This window comes from Micropterus dolomieu, linkage group LG14, assembly GCF_021292245.1.
Source record: "Micropterus dolomieu isolate WLL.071019.BEF.003 ecotype Adirondacks linkage group LG14, ASM2129224v1, whole genome shotgun sequence".
Lineage (NCBI taxonomy): Eukaryota > Metazoa > Chordata > Actinopteri > Centrarchiformes > Centrarchidae > Micropterus > Micropterus dolomieu.
In genome coordinates this window covers 10,754,763-10,776,279 of record NC_060163.1, presented here as the reverse complement: position 1 = coordinate 10,776,279, position 21,517 = coordinate 10,754,763, and the positions used below count along the sequence as shown (strand labels likewise).

Sequence of the window (21,517 nt, the reverse complement as noted above, 5' to 3'; positions counted from 1 at the left end):
CCTAGTACTGCTTTCTTGTTTGTCTTCGCCCACACACATATGTCCTGGGATAAACCAAAGGAAGGTTTAAACAGATTTAAAAAAAAAAACTGGGTCCAATCAAAATGTCGTGCTCATGTCCATACAGACTTCTATTCTTCTCACTCTCTCTGCAAATGGCTCGTGCCCTAGGTTTGCCGGTGCTTATAATTGAGAGGGCGGCAACAGTTTAGGAAATTCCTGCTACGTCGTAATCTGCACTCATCAAGAGTCCCAGACAGAAGCACTGTTTACCCAAGAAAGGCAAAGTCTTGATGAGCGTTTCAAAGAACTTCCTAAATGGCAGGAAGGATCCATTTTAAGCTGTACAACTAGTTTTCCTGATTACATGGACAACATGATAACAACTTGCATAAAGCACCCTGATTAATTGTACATGCAATGTACAAAGCTAATCTGTCTAAACCCTCTAGATGTAGTATCACGAAGTAACTTACCCATCCAAGTTTTCCCAGTGACCTATTCCCCATTTCACCACAGTATATCTAGCACCTGTGTGGCTGATGCTCCTCTGTCCTTTAACAGGTCATGTGAATAGTCCTACTGAGAAGCTGACTTGTACGAAGAAAAGACCACAGATTTCACAGGAAGTAAGCACAAAAGCAATACTATGATGCAACTCACAATTCCAAACACACTGCACAATCACTACAATCAAGTTAACTTTATTTTTCAAAATATAAAATGAACAGCCATTGAAATATTTACAAGACAAGACATACAAGTGGACAGGTATAATCAAGATCCAGGCAATGATGCATCTAAAAGATTTTTTTTCCCCTCCAACAGGGTGAGAATTTTTTTTTATTTTTATTACAATGAATACGATTTTTTTTAAAATTTATTTTAGGACTAGTTTTAAAGGTCCATCTAAACCACAAGTGTAAATGTAACCTTGCTTCAAGTGATAAAAGTGAAGCCAGATTAATCACAAGGCACAAACTTTTTCTATAACTTACTAAAAAAACCTGCCTTTAAAAATCTAAGAAAAGTTACCACGGAGACTTTGAGACAATGATTTAAAAGTCTTCATCTGACTCGGAGTCCAGGTTGTAGGTTACAGGTTTCCGGGCACGTGAGGGTTTGTCCCGCGGGGCCACTGCTAAAGGAGCTGCTGCTTCTTCTTGGTCTGAAACCTGGAAGCTGTCATCATCATCGAGCCACTTCTTGGTTTTCTACAATAAATATTCAGATATTTAAAACAAAGGTAATAGTGACTTACAAAAAAATTACGCATCATGCTCCATTAACCCCTAAAATATTTCTGAAATGAGAGTTCAGTGTAAAAACTGACCTTGCTACCGGCAGTTGTTTTGGCCTTGAGGCGTGACATGAGGTCATCTGAGCCGCTGTCTGATTCGTCGCTGACAGCCTGTTTCCTCTTGAGAATGGGCTTCGACTTTGCAACCGGAGCTTTAGCTTCACTTTCAGAGTCACTAGAATCAAATGAAGGCACCTTCTTGGCAGCCTTGTTGGAGGAAGGTTTGGGTTTAGTAAGAGCATCCAGGATGGATGGCTGCTTTACGTCTGAGAAACAAGGACGAAAAAGAGATCACGGTAACTATGCAGATTAGGGAATCATTTCTTTTCACCATTGTGCACTTGTGTCTAATCTACATGTGCTTACAAGGATTGTGTTCAACTATTGTTACAATGTAGCTTTTGTAATTGTTACTACTGATTTGTACAATTTAATGATATAAATTTTTTAAAAAGCAATATAACAACTTTCAAACTTTAACCATGCATCTGCTCTTCAGTTTCTCTAAAATATAAACCACACTGAGCTGTCCTCAGTTAGGCTCAACAGGCCTGTCTTGATACCTGCAGCCTTTTTCTTGGACGCAGCTGGTTTCCTTGCAGCAACAGCTTTCTTGGGTGCCGCCTCTTTGGTTTTACGTTGAACAGGAGCCTTGGATGCAGGCACCTGATCATCCGACTGAGCTGCAAAGAACCACAGAGAGCAAATAACTAAACCTAAGACGCTTGGCCCAACATTTCTCAAGCTCATCACAAAAATTCTCCCATGAAAATACTTACAGCTTGACTTGGATTCAGCTTGTTGTGTCGCCGATTTGCTCTTTGCCGCTTTCTTCCTGCAGAGGGATGATGGTATTTGAGTGTGAAAAGGCCTTGATTTTAAAGATGCTTTAAAATGAAGTTATCTGTTGTCTCATACTCACTTGGGTTCTGGAGCTTTGGGAGGCGGGACTGGAGAGTCCAAATCACTGTCGGCCATGGTGCTGGGCTCTGGGGCAAAACTGGTGTCATCATCGCTGATAACAGCTTTCCGTTTTGGAGCATCCTTCTTTCCCCAATCATCAAATTCATTTTCACTGTCGGACATGCTATACTTCACCGCAGCTTAACAAACAGGCAAAAGAAGGGTGTGATTTAGCAATGCTGTTACGTATTGTAGGGTGGTGGCTGTTGCTTTTTTTTTATTAGAAAGAAGAGTTTGTTTTGCTAGAATCCTCCCATAACAGATGACTAAGCAAACAGCTGATACAAAGATCGGGTATGGGTGAATTAAGATAAGAGCTAATTAGCCTCAGGAAATGCGCTGTATCAAGAGTTTTAATTCAAAATCCCAAACATTTCTGGGGAGATTAAATTTTGTGACAGTCTGGGTGAGGGAAGAGCTTAGAACAGCAATCTGCATTTGTATGTATGAGCAGTCTTTTCAGAGGACAATACAAGGGAAACATTACTATTGACACACTGCTCTAATTATCAGTGATGATCACGATCCTCTAGTAGATTCACCTTTAGTTTTGCGTTCAGCCCGCTCCCTGGGGGCAACCACTTCCTCTGCCTCCACCTCACCGTCTGACACGTCGTCAGATTCATTGTCCGACCAGGGATTCTTCTTCGGTTTCTTGGCAACAGGCTTGAACTGAAGAGTGCTCTGCTTGCCGGTCTTTGATGCTGCTGCAGAGAAGTGTGTGCGTCAGTTATCATTGTGCTTAATTACAGTAGGTCTAGATACAGTGTTTAAAAAACTATATAATTTACTGTAACCCATTGCTTATAAAAAGTAAAGGTTTTTGGTAATTTTTGTTGTCAATATTCCGCCTAAACTGTTCGTTGTAGTCTTTGCACTTAAGTTTTTCCCCAACCCCAGAGACTACTGGTAAAAGCAACTTTGACAGCTTTTTAATACTGGTGCAGTCCGTTACTAGTGTCCAATCAACCAGCAGAAGTCACGCTAGGTATGTATACATTATATTAATTTTTGAGCTCAAGTAGTATGGCACTTCACCAGAGTCCATTTGTAACTATGGTGGAGGTGTGATGCAATTGCTGCTGTAAAATTCAGAAACAGTGTGTAGACATCATGATATTATGTAGCAACATATCTTATCTCTGAAGTACAAAATCTTTTACTGAACAGGTGCTATAGTTTGAAATATATAAACAAAATCTATACTTTGGCTTTTAAAGGTTATATTACTAAAGAGCCGTTGGTTATTGGTTGCGCCATTGAAAAGGACACTACATTTGTTGATGTAGACAGAATGGTACAAGTATGCTTAAAATGATTTAGAATGAAATTAGAATGATGGCTAGATTGTACTGCACTTTTTGCTTGTTTGAATGAAACGTATGAGACATGAATTAAATTATACATCATAGAAATAATAACACTAATCAAAACAGTACTCCAAAATCAACTCAAAAGAGGTCAATGTATCACTATTATTATTAAAGCAGCCATTCTCACCCTTTGCCTGAGTTTTAGTTTTCTTGCTCAGTCGTGCAGCCAAGCCAGCCTCCTCATTTGGCTCTGCATTCTCAGCATCTTCTCCAAATTCCATCTTCATCACTACATCCTCACTCTACAATGAGAAGTCAGGTTAAGCAAAATGTACCAAGAATTGTGAGAAAGATGCAGATATAAGACCTGACAGCTGACAACTGAGTAAACAGTTAACAAAATAATAATGTAGTTCAGGGCACACTATTACTTGTCAATTGTCATTTATTTAAATTTGAAAAGACATACCTTGATTTTCTTGCCCCTCTTGCCTTCTCCTTTCTTAAGATCAGCCTTCCTGTTAGCTTCAGCTTTCATGGTGCTGGTAACGCGTGGGACAACACGGCGACCCTGCGGTGTGGGCAGAGTCTCCTGCTTCACCTTCACCACTTTGCCTTTCCCAGTCCCCTTTTTAACAGGCATGCTGGCGTTCTCCTTCTCCTTTGCCTCAATATTCTGAGCACAAGGAGGAACAAGATTAGAATATTATTCAGCAGGGGAACATTGGACAGTGGTAGCTCTGAATGTCAGAGTTTCCACGGTCTTGGATCAAGTCACAATATGCAAGCGTCCTCATATGGGATTGGCAATAGGACTGTCAACTAGGCAAGTTATATTGCCAATCCCTTTCTAAAACTATGGTGCACATACTGTAAAGTGTAGAAAAAGTATAAAAAGTCAATACCTCCAGTTCCTCTGAGAAAGCAGCAAGATCTTCCCTCCACAGGTCTGCAGGAGCCTTCTTCTTCAGGGTGTTCAGCTCTGTCATCTATAGAACAGCAGTTGGGTCAGAAATGTTTACACGAGATAGAAAGTTTCGAATTATGTGTCAGCCTTCTGCAAGATTGCAGCATAGCTAAACATCGTACCTTAGCATCCCTCTGTTTGCACAGCTCATCTTTCTTCTCTTTGGTCAAGTACCACATGGGCATGCTCAGCAGGTAGTTGTAGTCTGGCCCGCTGGTGTCCTCATTCTCTGTTCCTTCCTCCTCCCCTTCATCCTCTATCTCCTCCTCATTCTAAGAACATGAACACAAATATATGTTATTTACTCTGTTGGAGGCTGATTATCGCATTCCTCATAAATGTAACTGAAAGCCACTGGATCCCTACCTTCTCTTGAGCCTCTTTCCAAGCCTTGACTGGGTCAGAGTCGTAGCCCATCTGCTGCAGCATGCGAATCAGTTCCTTCTTTGGCTTGTTCTCTTCAAGTAGATGGGACAGTATTAGTACATTTAATCAAGGGAATTTAAAACAAATTCTAGGTTGGCACAACTATGGCAAAAATGATCATCTAAATTGTGACTGCAAATTGCAGCAATTACAAGCTACTAACCAATGACCAAGGTGCCCTGGATTTTCTCCAGGATGAAGCGAGCCTGGTTGGTGAGTTTAGCACTCTCTGCCCCCAGCATGCCAACCAACCAGTCTTTTCTCAGCAAATAGTACTTCATCCTCAACTCAAAGAAGTCCTTAAGAATATCCTGCACGGACTCATACTTTTTCAGGCTGCCTACGTGGTCAAACAGAACCTTAAAGGGGGAAGAAAAAGAAAAAAACATTAGGTTGTGGGTTTGAACAGTTTTAACTTTTCAGAAATGCATGAGCTTTTATTGTAAGGTACAAGAAAAATTCCTCTGCTGTCGCAGGTAACCATTACCATAGAATTGCAGGTGAGGGGGCTCTGAAGTTTGAAGACTTTGTGGAGGCCAGCAGCCTCAGCCTCACTCAGCTTCTCTGGTGTCATCTTGACCACAAAGCGCACAGTGGTGTCAGTGTGGTATTCCTTGTAGTCTGTGATCAGAGGAGGGACCTTCTCTGTGCCATTCAACATTGGCTCCAGCACGTTCTCCTTGTAGGTCTAGACCACAGAGAGTGATGTGAAATGATATATCAAATTAATTATAAAAAGGTATCCAAGTCTGTTAAAAACATCAACCGTAATGATTGAAAATCCTGAATAAATCCCTAAGAGGAAAGACAAAGCTTTAGTGACTAACCTGTGTCCAGGTTTTGACAGGCAATTCAGATATCTCAATGGTGGTGGAATCAATGATGGCCACCTCTCCACTGTTTATGTACTGGTTGTCCATCACATGCTCAATTGTGCCTTTAAAGCCTTTGTAGTTTGGAAACTATGGGAGAGAGAAAAAAAAACAAAAAAAAAACACTCATCTGATTTGGACACTAGAAAACACAACAACAGGAAGCAGCAACAGTCATTTGCTGTCCTCACCATAGGCAGAGGTTCTTCACCATTGAGCATCCGGTGGATGTTGCTGATGATCTCTCGTATGTTGTAGTTGGGGATCTTGCTGGCCCATCCTGTGCCGATACCTTCAGCCCCGTTCACCAGCACAGTGGGGATGATGGGCATGTACCACTCCGGCTCTACGCGCTGATTGTCGTCATAGTTGTACTTGAGCAGGTTGTCATCCACAGATGGGAAAACAAGGCGGGCCAGAGGGCTGGAAGGTCAGAAAGTTGGGAGAAAGTTTTGATCATGAAATCAATTCCCCTACAAAGTTGTCAAATGTGTGCAGCAGGCCTAAAGCTTCAGATTATTTGAAGTTTGTAAGGAGGCTGCTGACCTGAGCATAGTGAAGATGTATCGAGGGCTGGCAGAGTCCTTGCCACCATGCAGCCTGGTTCCAAACTGACCCAGAGGCTGCAACAGGTTCATGTTGTTGCTTCCCACAAAGTTCTGAGCCAAACCGACAATGGTCATCATCAGAGAGACCTGAAAAATAAAAAGCATTGAGGAGATCAAATCAAAAGTATTGAAAACTGCTAAATATAGCTGGTGTTGCTTACCAGCACTATTTCATTAATTAATTAGATAGAAGTGTTATGAATCGGGCCATGTCTTGCAGAAGACTAGGCTTAATAAGAACCAAGAACTCTTCCCCCCCATTTATAAATGCTACAATTGGGAGCAAACATCAAACAACGAGGCAACTATAGAAACTGAAAAGATAAACAGAGAAAGCTTCTTAGCAAGTTTACAAAAAATAAACAAAATAGTCAGCATTGTAATTAAATTTTGGAGAAAGTGAAATGTCATGTCACCTCTCCATGGTGGTAAGCTGACATCTCAGCCACAGAGCCAGCCAACTGGGCCACCTTCACCTCCCGCTTGTCATTCCTCTTGAAGCAACAGAACAGCACCTTCCTCTGGCCTGGTTTCAGACCTGATATACACGCAAATACAGACGCACATTAGAGTACTCTCACTCCTTACAAACCAGTGTTTAAGTTACGAATGTGCTCTTGGTGATCATAATCATTTCACACACCGTCCACCAGGCAGGGGATTGACCTCTCATTGTCAGAGTTGGAGAAAAGTACCAGCTCCTTGTTGACAAAGTCGTTGTAGGAGAGGGACTTGGTGGCCTGACCATACAGGTAGTCCTGATGAAGAGACAGTAAAAGATGCAGTGAAACCTAACAGAAACCAGGAAAAAAAAGGGAAAAAAAGAATGCACATAGTTCACTAATTGTTGGGATGTTACCTCAGGCAGGTTGTGCTCCCTACGCTGGCGCCTGTTGATCATGAAGTTGGTTAGCCACTCTTTCCGCTCTTCCACTTTCTTCTTGCTAAAGGCCTGGGCAAAACAAAGAAAGATGCAAGAATCAGATATTAACATTCCTAAATACTGGTTATATCCTACCCAGAAAGTCTGAGAAAACTTAATATATCCTGTAATGGATTTACACCATGGCAAAGCAATTAGCCAAACAGACGGGTAAAATCTTACAAGGGTGATAGCTTCATCGTCTTCAGGTCCAGCGTACTTGAATGGGATACGGTGTCTCTGCATATCAGAGAAGTACTCCTTGGCTTCCTGTGATGTGCTGGTTCCCAAACCTGGATGGACGAAGGCCAGAAAAAGAAGAGAGCCTATTAGGTCCGGCATTATAATGACACAAGACTACAACCATGACACTGGCCAGGTATGAAGGGTTGCTTACTTTTCATCTTTACTACCACACAGGGGTTTATCACAAACCTTTGTAGTATTTTATTTTCCAAGATTTGTGGTTGGACTGGCTTTCCTTCCATGCATTGAATTCAGGGATACTGTAGAAAGACAGCTGAGTTTTCTTGTGAGACACCTGTAGAGAGAGAAATAGTCCACAATCACTTCATGTCTTCTCACCTTATCATTTAAACGGTTAACATGTATGAAAAAAAGAAGGCAGAATATAAACAGAGGAAGCATGAACTGTGATTTTTATATAAATGCTAGAATTGTTCAGAAATTGTTCACAACATTCTGTGTGATCTGGGGTTTTGACACCAGATGGCAGTGTTGTTGCAAATTCAGACAGACTACTTAGACAGTTTGGACCTCCATCAGTGCTAGAAATCATCGTTGTTTCACTTTTTTTTGTTATATCCCCAAATCATTTAGCTATATTCCATAATTTTCCAGGTAACTACATGAACTGAAAAGTACAAGCCCCACCAAGAGTGGGACTTGTCTGCCCAAATATCCTGTGGTTTCAAGTGTGAGACTTTTGTGTAAGACTACGTACCTTGATGATGGGGGTGATAAACTCTTCCAGGAAGTTGTGGCGCAGCAACGACGGCCAGTTATGGTGGATAAAGTTGATCAGCAGGCCCTTAATGTGAGATCCATCTTGATCCTGTCACAATCACAGGAATACAGTAGAATTCAGTCATATTAATATAAAGAAAGCTGGTCTTTCACATGTGGCATTACACCCACAATGAAGTGGGTGACAACCTTGATGAAATGATGAATACAAACTGGATACATAAAAGCAAAGTATAACCGATGAGAATAAGGACCAAATGAAACTGCTGGCACACCTGATCTGTCATGATCATGATCTTGCCATAGCGCAGACTCTTGAGGGATTCTGGATCGCTGTAATTCTTCTTGTACTGAAGACCGAGGATCTTAATGATGTTGTTGATTTCAGCGTTCTCCATAATCTGATGAGGAAGACCAAACCATTTTACTGTCAGCTGCTAAACAACACTACAGAGAGATGATGCTAAATATGGTACTCTGATTGAACCCATTGTTCTGTTTAGAAACTGTTTATGCATACAAAACAATACAAATCTCCTGGCACCTGCCAGAGACACATATGCATGCGCTGCCATCTAATGACTATGAGCAAACTGCTGTTGGGCCTAACCTGTTTGAGTGACGCCTCCCGGACGTTGAGCATTTTTCCTCTGAGAGGGAAGACACCATAGCGGTCCCTTCCAACCACTCCCAGCCCAGACACAGCAAGTGTCTTGGCTGAGTCTCCCTCAGTAAGGATCAGTGTGCAGCCAATGGAGTTCTTCCCACCTGCCGGAGAAAATGGTAACTGCTGTATGAGATGGTCGCCGCTCATTTGTTTCCTCACGAGGCCCAGCTGCATTAAAAAACAGAGAAAGTGTGGTATACAACACCTGCATCATTGGCATCGTCCAGTTTAGGCACCCCTTTGATTTTGGTGTGTTTAACAGCTGAGCATTTCTTGTTGAGCTGGGTCTGAGCCTTGAACTTCACCCAGTTCATGATACTTTCCACAATCCCACAGGATGTGGCCTATGGAGAACAGAAAATGAAGAATTAGTGAAACCTGAATGATTATACTTCTGAGGGTAGGAGTTCGGAATGTTTTTTCATTAGCACCTGTTTAATGAACTTGTCACTGAGAGGACAAGTAGACCCAAAGGTCTTCTGCTGCAGGGTCATGTTCTCTTTGGTCTGCGAGTCAAAGGTGGGGTTCTCAATCAGGCAATTGACAAACAGCCACATGTGGTTCTTCACCTGGATAGAGAGGGAGTGGAGCATTCACAGATATGTGTTTTGCTAACAGAGAACATTTGGAATATTTTCCACTCAGCTGCTCCAGCAACTATGACAAAATATAATCACACAATTTTAGATCTGAGGTTACAAAATGATGACTGTACCTGGAAAGGCTTGATGGCCACCCCAGCTTTATTCTTCTTCTTCACCACTTCAATGAGCTTGCCAACCACCTGGTCAGCCACATAGTCAATGTGCCTCCCTCCCTGAGGTCCAGAGGACAAACACAAGATCCCATTTATAGAATAAATGTCATAAGTCTTAATCATAGCGACACAAAGTGACTGGGAGAGCTGCCAAACTTGTACTTAGCTGCCAAAAGAACATGGTATACTAGTTCAGTCAGCCTTTAAATGCTTCAAAGCTGAAGATGAAAATTTAAACAGGTCTGACAAAATTAGATTAAAATGGCGTCTTCATTCCAACAGACTACTTAAAAAAAATGTAATAATTAGTTTGGCATGGAGGTCACAACCCACGCTCGCTCACTCACTCTGTTACACACAGTATATACACTAAATGCACTACAATAGATCTAATTCACTATGACATTACCTTGGTCGTAGCAATACTGTTGACAAAGCTGACTTGCTGAAAACCTCTCTCGCTCATGGTGAGGCAAACCTCCCAGCGGTCGTTGACAATCTCATGGATCACGGTGAGGGTATTGCCAGTCTCGTCCACTTTGTCCTTCACATACATGTCCACGTAGCTACGGAAACCTGTAATCTGGAATAAAAGAGAGGTAGTATTAGTCTTAATCACAGTATTTACTCTATAGGCTAATACAATAATCAGTAAAAAAAAATAAAATAAAACTTAATAGGTAAGCAGTTAAAAATGGTAGAAACATAGTGTCTGATAAGTGAGAGACCGAAAAGTTAAACAGCAAGGTAACTCACTGGCAGCTTCTTTCCATTGAAGAACACACGGACACCCTTGGAGGCTCCAGCAATGTCGTAGGCCCTCCTGGTCATCAGAGCCACTGTGTCTTTGTCCAGGATGCTCATCTTGAACTTGGGCAGATCTGGCCTGAAGGTGATGCAAGTGTATTCCTCTCCGTCAAAGGGTTTGATGTTAGCATCCCCTGTCCTGCCCATGTTGTCGTACCAAGTCTGTGGAAAACATTAGACATACTGTAAAATAATATTTTCACCGTACAAGTTACAGTTACAAGAAAATGTGGTTCAGCCTCCCTCCTACCTGCTTGAATGTCTTCTTTGACTCTTTACAGGAAGTCTCCACACTGAACTTTTTGCTAAAGATGTTGCAAAGTTTAGCACCATATCCATTGCGTCCACCTAAGAACAAGTATTGATATGAAGATGTGGGTTAGGATACTAGAAAAGTGACAGTCTACTGATAAAACACCAAACATGGCTGTAGCTTTTTATACAAAACCCTAGAAGTGACTTTAAATTGCTAATGGAAGTAGGCAACATTATGATGGGAGTGCATCACATGCCTAGATCTCAGCTAATTTCAATGGTGAGAAAAATGTTAGCAGAACCAATAGCAAAGATGGCCAGAAATAGAGAAATAAAACCCAGGTTGCTCAAACAGCATTTCCTTTAAATACAGCAATCAATATATTGTTATGCACTGTAATGAAAACAAACAAGTCTTCAGAATTCACTCAATCTCACCAGTGACTTTCTTCTCGTCATCATCATAGTTACTGGAGGTGAGGAGCTGTCCGAAGATGAGAGCAGGCACATATACCTTCTCTACCTTGTGCTCCACCACAGGAATACCCTTCCCATTATTCCATACACTGATGGTGTTGTTTTCACTGAAAGGAAAAACATACACACACATTTCTTCATGTGCTTCTGTGATACCAAGGAGCGCAGCTGAGCTGCATGTGACTTGAGGCTATTTGACAACTTACAAGCAAAGGGACGCTGGATAACAAGACATTTTGAGAGCTTCATAGGTCGTGCAGTATTATATATTACTCACACATCAATGTTGACCTTGATGCAGGACATGCTCTTGTCCCTCTGCTTATTATCAGCTGCATTTACTTTAGAGAGAATTAAAAAAATAAATAGCTTCAGTATATTATGCCCGCTATGGGATGGCCAATATTTTGTCTATTTACATTATACACCATCTATAATTATGAGCTAGCTACTCACCAAGGATCTCATCAAAAATCTTGTAAAGCCCAGGCACAAACGTCACATCACGGCAGTTCAGGCCAACATCCTCATCATACACCCACATTTGCTAAGGAAAGATGTCAACTAGTGAAAACAAAGATCACATGTACATTTGTATAATATGAACCATTCATGCTTTGTTCTCCAATAAACATACTGCAACTGTGCAGTGAGAGCAAAATTCTTCAGCAAATATCTAAAATGGTCCATCTTCACATTAGCTCCTTTGAGATTTACCCAAGAACTTAAATCAATGAAAGTTCATTAGCGAAGCCATCAATTTCAAATTCACTGCTGTGTGACTTCTTACTTGGGTGACAGGCTCTACAGAGCCTATGTAGGAGTCCGGTCGAAGCAAAATGTGCTCCAACTGCGTCTTCTTCTGATAGATCCTCTCTACTGACAGCCGCTTCGGATCTTTCTTTGTCTTTTCCACCGGCTTGTTTTCAAAGTAGGTCTGTTGAGAATGAGGGTTCTCTTGTGTGAGATTTTTCATGCACTGCAGTCATGACTGCTGCAAGGGTTCGACCTGTGTTACAGGTCATCTTCATACAACAACCAACAAAAACAATTTCAATTTATTTATTTAAAAAGGGACAGTGCACATTAATGACCGCCAATGATTATTAATTAATTATGCCAGATTTAGCCAGAAGGCTATTTTTCATCTGTAGTCCCTGGTCAGTCCAAGTCAATATAAAACAGACAACATAATAAAAACAATAAAGTAGTACAACATTACACCACAATATCCAAAACAGTCATTATATTACAGTATACAGGTCATGAACTGGTTACCAAAGTGAATCATACTGTAATCTGCACAAGATGCTATACTTATGTTATTAAACTGCTGTTTATGTAGTAAAGTGCTATTAGGCTTTAAGTGCCATTCCATGCAATTAAGTCCAATTAATTGGCATTAATTAATATCTGCAGTGCCACTTGCTCAAACAGCCTGACATTGGTGAAATTACTTGAATCTTGAGTTTTAATGTAGCCAAAACAAAACCTCAAGACAACTTGGTGAAGATAACTTACTGTCTACTTAAAACATTTTTAAAAAATCAGTCAGTACAGAGTCTACTGAACACACCCACTGGAAGTTGTTGGGATATGATTTTTATTGCGTTGCTGAATGGCAGAGGTTTACGGGTTGCTGCAACTTTTTATTTATAAAAAGACAAACGCAGTCCTTTACCTCTTCAATGTGAGGTCACATTTCCACCAGTTTTTAAAATGAAACAATAATTTATGCCAGTCTAGTTGTTACACGCTTTAGATTTTTAAATTTAAATAAATAACATAAGTCATATTTTGAGTGTAGTTCCCAGGGTATCCCAGAATAAACTAACGTTACAGCATGAGCTTAGCTTGATTCAAAATGAATGCAACATAGTAACTGTGGTCTGTTGTGAGATGGGTAACGCCATTTCTTAAGTGGCAACAGTGAAGTATCGTGTTAGCCAGATAGTTACGGTTAGGGACAATAACAATAAATTTATTGGTCTAACTTTTCACATTTGCTGTTGTGCCATGTGTATGGACGGCGAGTTATTATGTTGCTGATAGGGTCACGTCGAACATTGTTGTTTTATTGACTAGTGGATTTTACATAATGCATGTCGGCGTTTTAACATCACGCGCCATTACTTAAAAGATTGTTAACGATAATTAGGCGAATGTTAATACCCTAAACTATGCTGGCTAACGTTAGCTAACTTTAACCGTTGCTAAGTTTCACTGTAGCTAATACTAGCACTAACGTTTACGGCAAATAGCAAATAACGTTAGCTAAGTTACCTTCAGTGGTTCAGCCATTCTTCTTATTTGTACTGCAAAGCCCTGGTGCTTGCAATAACTTATATACTTCGTGTGTAACTAATACTAGCTAACCAACTCCCACCTAATAATAACTGCTGCCTGGCTGCACTAAATTGTATCGTCGCTGAGTGAATGAAGACCCCAGTTTGAAAATTCAAAACTTGGAGGAAAACTCTCGCGCCAGCTACATTGACCAATCAAGCGAAGGTCCCTGTGACGTTCTCACCAATGAGAAACGTAAAACAGTCTTTTGTCAAGTAAAGAACCAATCACCGATGGGTAAAGAGGCATGAGCCCGCCCATGTTGTGTCTGATTGGCACTCACCTTCCCAAGACAGAAAATAAAATAGATGCTTGAAAATAAATAAATAAAATTCTATTTACAGTAGAAGCAATACGTGTATTAATCATTGACACACAATCATCTAAAACCGGGAAAAGACATGAAAAGTGGACCGAATAATTTTGTCATTGGTCTTCATAAAAACTGAACAATTAACATAACATCTTTTTAACTTTTGATTAATTCATTCACAAATTAGTGATTATTTGTCATCATGGTTCAAAGCCCAGTTCCTATGGGCTTACCACACACCATAGATGTTTTGTAATTTGTACAATTAACCTACAAAGGAGGAGGGCAATACAAGGAATTATCTTACAAAAAGTAATCAAATTAACATTCAAGATTCACAATAACAGCCACTATTATTACCTGCATAGGTCTATATACACACAGCTAATACATAGGCCTAGTGAATAGTTTATTTATAGAGAGGTCACTGAGTATATGAACAGTGATATGTTTTTTTGTATATGCTGCACTGCAGCACACTGCAAAGAAAGAGAAATTAAAGTGCTGAGCTGTGGGTGTGGAGGTGATTATTGGGTAAAGAGTGTGGGAATTGTCGCCCATATTACCCTTGGGGGATATTTATAAAAAGGGCTACAATTTCCACACAGCTTACTGTTACCATTGATGTAAACACCATTAAACCTGCAAGTCAGCACTTTAACCTCATATGCATTGTTTCATTTGCTCACTGTACATAGACAGTGTATGGTGACATGGCTTAAAAACAAATTCAGGTCATCATCAAATTGACTAGATTGTCCCTCATGAAATAATTTAAAAGACATTAAGACAAAATTGATCCTTTTTTTATTCTTTACATCCAGAAAATTTGACCATGAACTATGGGTTTTTATCGCAAAGAGAGAGATGAATTTGAATAGTGCCCAAAGAGATCCTTGACCTTTTATCAAGAGTAGCATACAGCAATGCTCAGACAGCAAGCTGATGTTTTATACAAGCATTTGAGTTGGTCTTGGACCGAATATCAACTATGTCTTTCTGTCCTCAGATCTGTCCATACAATTTTCTTCTGTTGCATAATTGTTTATGTCTAAGATAACATAAGATAAGAACACTTTATTGTCCGTTAAACTTAATTAAAATGGAAATTTGTCTGTGGCATTCTGCTGGCCTGGTTCACCACCTGGGTTAGTTTATTCCTTTATCTAACTGAGAGGTTCCCATACTACGAGACAATGTTAAAGGTGAGAACACTCTCAGTGAGAAACCTGTAGACCATGGTCAGTGTGTGTTTGCTGGCATTGAAGCTCGTCAGTTTCCCGAGGAGAGAGAAACACTGCCTTGCTTTTAAAAATAAAATAGTCTGAAAGGTGAGTTTATTGTCAGTGATTGTTCCCAGATATTTAAAGTCTACTTCCTGTCCCTCATGATAACTGGCTTGAAGACTGGCTCTGTGCTGCCTGTTCCCATCCTACCTCCCAGACACAGCTACTTGGTCTTACTGACATTAAGGAAAGAAGGAAGCTGCCGTCAAACAAGGTGGTCTGGGCTGGTGACATCCTGCAGGCAGGCAACCAGGGCCATGTCATCAGCATAATTTATAAGTGAGAAGCCTTTGCTGTTAGATTTGACCTTATTTGTGTATATGGAGAACAGAAATGGAGATAAAACACACCCCTGTGGAACACCAGTATTAAGGACAAGGCAGTCAGAGAAGGTGTTTTTAATACAGGCTCTTTGGGGCCATTCTCAGAAACTCTGATCCACAGGACAAGGCTGCTACTGACGATCATGTGACACCATAGACTTTCATAAAAAAGGCATAAAAAATGGCCTTGTATAGATGACCATATACTTTATCCAAAAGAGGGAGAGCGGCGTATTTCACACCTTGGCTAGCTCAGTAGGCAAACTGCATGGGGTCCAAATCAACTGGGTTACCAAAGCATAGGCCTGTCTTTATTAGTGGCACACCCACAAGCTAATCTTATAGATTATGTATCAAAGGAAGGTTAAAATCAAGTGCTACTGGACTTGATTGAAGATACTGAAGATGTTTCACCTCTCATCCAAGGGGCTTCTTCAGTTCTGACTGGCCAGACATTTAACTTCTGAGGGGCTGTTATCAAGGTGATGGATGCCGCTTGGTTCATTAGTGCTCCAGGCTGTTGTAACGACAGTCATTTGAGTCACATGAGGTCAAATGTGAGAGTGTGATCACTGTTCATGGAAGAGATGAAAGGACGGGATTGTAAGTGCGGGATAAACGGTGTCTCAGCCCTCGTCTTCTATTTAGTGATGGTCTCTCTAATCTGGTGTAAAGTTTCACTCCTCTTTTGAACCATCTGTCCTCCATGTCTAAAATATGTACATTGTTGTCATTGATGGAGCATCGCTTGTCCTTCAAATGTAGGTAAACTGCTGAGTCTTGGTTGTTTATTGGTTTGTGCAATTCTTACTACATTGGACAGCATACATTAGTTTGCTTTCCTTGTGTTTGCGTGTGTGGCCTTTAGGGGGGACCACTATCCCCTGTGCATGTTTTGGGGTTTATAAAACACAGGAACTATTATATAGCACTTTTGCCATTTTGTATAATCTGTATAATCCTGCAGAATTTACATCAGAGAAACGGTGATATCCATAGCTACATAATGCCATTCAAGATTGATAGAGCTAAGGGAAGCTGCAGTATTGAGCATCTGTGCACATTCCATCTTATTTACATCAGGTCTTGAAGCTGCACCTGCAAAGTCACCAAATAATTGAACGCCTTTCTGAAAAGTCAAGTGTTCATCAACACCCAAGGTCCTTTTCTCCCTGAGGAGAAAAAATGGAAGAACAGGCCATTCCAAACTGGAAGGAAAAAGGAAACAAAACACACCCATTTTGTCAGTATTACCTAATCATGTGTACCTTACAAACCATTACATTAAGAAAGTATATTTTCTGTGTGTGCACTCTTTCCTGAAGAGGTCAATATTAATTTGTTTCATTTATCAATATTCTCTCCACCTGCACCTCCCTCTTTCTCCCTCATTCCCTACAGCCTCTCTGTCACTCATGCATAAACACTGTACATGATAGCTGCCTAAAAGCTTTTTAATGGTTAATGGGTTTATCTCCCCAGAAGTGTGCAGTTGTAGTTTCATGATAGCAGCCCTCAGCTGATGTGTTTTTGCTTTATTGTGTCTTACAGCCATGTTCAGCTGATGTAAAGAAATTCAGAAGTGCTGGATTTAGGAACTACAGCAAAAAGACAATTTATTCAGTACCAAACACACATGGGCCTTTACATTTCTGGTCCAGTGGCTATCAGTCAATGAAAATGCAGTAACCTGATTTATCTAACAGTTCTGCCATTCTTATCTGTCTTCCTCTGCTATGCTGCCCACTCATCTGACCTTGGCATGATAATAATAGGGCTGAGGAGCTTGGGCTGTAGTCCGGCGGATGTAATGGAGTACACAAAAACACCCACAACTGCATGCATGAATGAAGGTGCAAACGCACATTACAGTTTGATTTTGTACTTGGTATCTTCAGCCTGAAAGATTGATTGATCTCTTTTAAGAAATGTAAAAAAATGTGCCAGCTGCAGTAATCCTCTTTTCACACGTACAACACAGGGGATTGGATATGCTACCTTCAAAATGGAATATTTTTGATTCCTCTGTACCTGACAAGAGAGGCTCAAAATTCTATTCTTTTCCTAATGTTGTATAAAAGAAATATGAACTGAAATAGTGTTGAGAGTAGAATTCACTGTTACCTTCAAAAAATATCCCACCACATCATCAAAACTGAAATCTGAAGTAAAATCTAAAGGACTATCTAAACTCAGAATTCAAACTATTTTCAGATTACTCTGTCATATTTAATATATTGACATTTTGGGAAATGTGCATATTTGCTTTATTACAGACAGATAGATAAGAAAATCACTACCACTCCTATGTCTATATGTTAAATATAAAGATACAGCTAGGAGACAGTTTAGCTTTTAACTAACTTTTAGCATAACATAAAGACAGAAGGCAGGGAAAACAGCCAGCTTGGCTCTGTCCAAAGGATACAAAATCATCTTTTGAGCACCTCTAAAGCTCACTAATTATGTTATATCTCACTTGTCAAATCCATATAAAAACCCAAGTCTGAAAACAACAATTTGTGGTTTTACAAAGGTTTTGCTTGGCTACCAATGATGACAAGACCCCAAGAAAAAGAAATAGTCCTGCGCATATAAGAGCATAAATCACACCGCATCTTACCACATCTTTAGTTTACATGGTAGGTTTTGCTCATTTTCTTGCTCAATGCCTATGGGAACATGGTTATATTATTTGATCCCATAGACACTCAACATTTGAGCCAAAAAAGCCTAACTTTGCTGTTTGACATAACTTCTGACTACATCAAATAGTTTTGCAAAAAGGTCTGTCCTGAGGCATTTATTAGTTTCTGTCTCTGATGGGGGAAAAACAGTTCCCAAAAACTACTGTATCGCTCGCACATGTAGGTTATTCTATGTGATCTACTTTTGATAACTAATGCAATAAGTAATATATTGTTTTACTTCCATTCACTGAGTCTCCCCTGAAACTGTTTGGAGCCCCCCTAGGGAGGCCCGCCTCACACTTTGAAAACCCCTGGCATAAATTTGATTTTTTACACTCCAGGTTTGCTGTTTCAGTCTGCTTTCAGTCTCTAAACTAAGCTAAGCTAACTGTCTCCTGCCTGTAGCTTCATATTTGATAGACGGATATCTTCTTTGAGCTCTTGGCAATAAAGCATATTTCCCAAAATGGCTAAATATTCATTTTAAAGGTAAACTGGTACATACAAGAACATCTCACAAATTGAGTAGTTCAGCACATGTAGTTATGTTGATGTAGAAGACTATTAATCAGCTTCTGATAAGTTTTTATCTAAGGATTAATTTTTTAAATGTATCCATCTTCACGTAATACATAGTACATCATTTTCAGGTAATTTAAGAGAAGGTAAAGTCCGACTTGTTGTGTTTGCATCTAAGCCAATTACTATTCTGACCCTGTAACAAATTCACACATAGACCTTCTCTTAGATCTAGTACTAGTGGGCAGTTTGAAACAGGGAAAACTGAGTACTTTGCATCCAAAAATAGCCACCCATCTGAAGTTGTTGAGAGACGTTAGCAAAGCGCTCTCATACCACCTGCTTTCCTGATTATTTATTGATGCCCTATGTTTTCTGAGGCCTGATACAGCATGACTGTTGGGAAACTTGATGTGTCATAGATCTGTTGATAGCTATCTAAAGGGGCTGTTCAGTGCAGCTTGATGTCCTGTGTCATACAAGGATAACCCTGCTTTACTTATATTAGGGTGACAGGTAAACAACTGCTACTTCCAACTGAGCCCTTGACAGGTGTGCTAGAGCTTGTTCTACAAGATAACTTGGGTTGTGAAAAAGACAGTTGACAGTCTACAGTGATAAGGATGATCTTCTACATGCATCTTTTTCTTCATTTTGGCTTTCCATTCACTGAAGACCACCAGAGAGTAGTCATATATGAGTTGACCATCAGAGCTCTCTGAAAATACTCTCAAAAGTGGATGCATTTGGGATATATTTGAAGACACTGATATTTGATTGTTGCTTTTGACACATACATGAACTTTAACTTAATATTTGGGACTACCTTGGCCTGATAGTCACACTGAATTGCCACTACTTGATCTTAAAGAAATAGTTCGACATTTTTGAAAAAGAAGATATTCACTTTTTGGTCGAGAGCTACGTGAGAAGATCGATACCACTCTCATATCTGTCCACTAGATATGAAGCTACAGGCAGGAGTCAGTTTGCTTAGCTTAGCATACATACTGAAAGCAAGTGGAAACAACTAGTCTGGCTCTGTCCAAAGGTACCAGAACCTCAAAAACCCATTAATTAACACACTATATCTTGTTTGTTTAATTTATACAAAAACCAAAATGTAAAAACTACAATTTGTGGCTTTAGGAGGGGTTCTGTGCTGGACTATTTCTGGGCTGGGGGCAGTGACTTCCTGAACTCTTGTTGCCATTTCTTTCCATTCAGTTTTCTCATGATTAACCAAACACAATATAACATGTTAATTAATGAGCTTTACAGGTGCTGGTATGCACAGAATTAGGCTATCTGTATCACCTGCTTCCAGTCTTTATGCTAAGTTAAGCTAACCATCTCCTAGCTGTAACTTCATATTTAGCATACAGACGTGACTGTTATATCAACAATAAATAACAGTGGGATGGGAGGCTAGTACAACACTGTTGCGTCTGGCAAGTGGTTTTGCAGTATCCGGAGCAAATCAACCAGATTCTGTAATAGCATCTTCCCATTTGTCATCAGACTTTTGAACTCAATAACGCACCACTCACATATATACACAGACGTATGTACACTGGACTTTCTCCTGGTCTGTGCTCTATATGAATGTGCTATACTCAAGTATTTATGCTGCACACTGTCTTTTTAATAGTATATTTGGAGCCAGTGCAATTGTTCTCATTGTGCAATGTATTGTGTATAGTTTTTGAATGACAAATAAAGTTTCTAAGTCTAAGGCCCTACTCAAAAGTTATTCCCCACTGTCTGTCATTATGCCTCTTAAATGAGCGCCTGGACGTGTTCACACGTGCGTTTTGTTGTATACTCTGTTCTTCGCAAAAGAGGGATGGGCAGTTCTTTCATTGCTGGTGGTTGTTTCACAGCCATTGTGTTTTCAAAGGTCTGAAGCCGCGTGCTGAAGATATTGAGCATGACTGAGTGAGAGAATAGGGACTGCGCAGCTTGTGCACGAACAGACATTGAGCAGTCATCAATGTGCTAGAGACCCGGGGCAACTGGGGTTTGAACGACCTTCTTGCTGTTAGGCCACAGTGCTATCCACCGGACCTCCATGCCGCCCCACCAGAAGAACCAGATTTTAATTTTATTTGACTTTTTACAGATGACCTGTTTCATGCTGATCACACTGTCAGGGTATAGTGGCAGTTTCATCAAATAAGCCAGAAAGTTATTTTTTTAAATTGAGGTTACAAACTGAACCTTTAAGAGTAGGTGCATAGTTCAAATAACACATCTGCACCAGTCCACTGGTTAAATGTTTCAACTTGCGCCTTTAACCCAACATGTCTATAAAGTCACTGTATAGAAGTTGTGTTCTCTCCTGGAGTTTGCTCCATCATGAGTGAATTCACTTGAATTCACCTCAGTGTTTCTGAGTAATTATTTCCTAGCAAAGACTCATCTCAACAGCTCAAGCTATTCTAATTTTGTGCAGATGCTCTGAAGAAAAATATACTGTAAATGAGAAGAGCAGGTGCTTTTGAATTGTCATGTAGGTGACAAGTAAAAAGCACCGGTAATAGCCTATTATTTAAGATGTGAATCATTCTTATTTAAACCTTACATACAGGCGTTGTAACTGTTTTTGGGAAGTGAATAACATCTACTGTAAAACCCTAACATTTACAGCGTACAACTTTTTGGGTCATGTTTTGACCATCACATTTCCAGCAGTGTCCTTGGGGGTCCATAAAATGAC

General features: G+C 40.2%; 1 protein-coding gene across 3 annotated transcripts; it reads right to left on the bottom strand.

The window, feature by feature from the left end:
• Positions 1 to 688: 688 nt before the first annotated feature.
• top2a (DNA topoisomerase II alpha) lies at positions 689 to 13,770 on the bottom strand. 3 transcript variants are annotated; one of them, XM_046069349.1, is made up of 35 exons: positions 13,605 to 13,770; positions 12,112 to 12,258; positions 11,778 to 11,868; positions 11,599 to 11,662; positions 11,283 to 11,428; positions 10,840 to 10,937; positions 10,539 to 10,751; positions 10,192 to 10,365; positions 9,741 to 9,842; positions 9,457 to 9,594; positions 9,231 to 9,369; positions 8,969 to 9,126; positions 8,634 to 8,759; positions 8,336 to 8,446; positions 7,807 to 7,912; positions 7,555 to 7,664; positions 7,309 to 7,401; positions 7,093 to 7,207; positions 6,866 to 6,987; positions 6,388 to 6,536; positions 6,033 to 6,264; positions 5,797 to 5,931; positions 5,457 to 5,657; positions 5,133 to 5,328; positions 4,910 to 5,001; positions 4,666 to 4,815; positions 4,482 to 4,565; positions 4,046 to 4,252; positions 3,764 to 3,878; positions 2,806 to 2,967; positions 2,223 to 2,403; positions 2,080 to 2,135; positions 1,864 to 1,983; positions 1,334 to 1,566; positions 689 to 1,214 (listed from the first exon to the last, which is right to left on the bottom strand). In XM_046069349.1, exons 1-35 carry the CDS (start codon positions 13,620 to 13,622, stop codon positions 1,059 to 1,061), a joined length of 4,740 nt encoding a protein of 1,579 aa, XP_045925305.1. In that variant the 5' UTR covers positions 13,623 to 13,770; the 3' UTR covers positions 689 to 1,058. The 3 variants fall into 3 exon arrangements, with proteins under 3 accessions (XP_045925305.1, XP_045925304.1, XP_045925306.1); XM_046069348.1 differs by having other exon boundaries at positions 2,806 to 2,970; positions 13,605 to 13,769; XM_046069350.1 differs by lacking the exon at positions 13,605 to 13,770 and having other exon boundaries at positions 2,806 to 2,970; positions 11,778 to 11,885; positions 12,112 to 12,227.
• Positions 13,771 to 21,517: the final 7,747 nt, after the last annotated feature.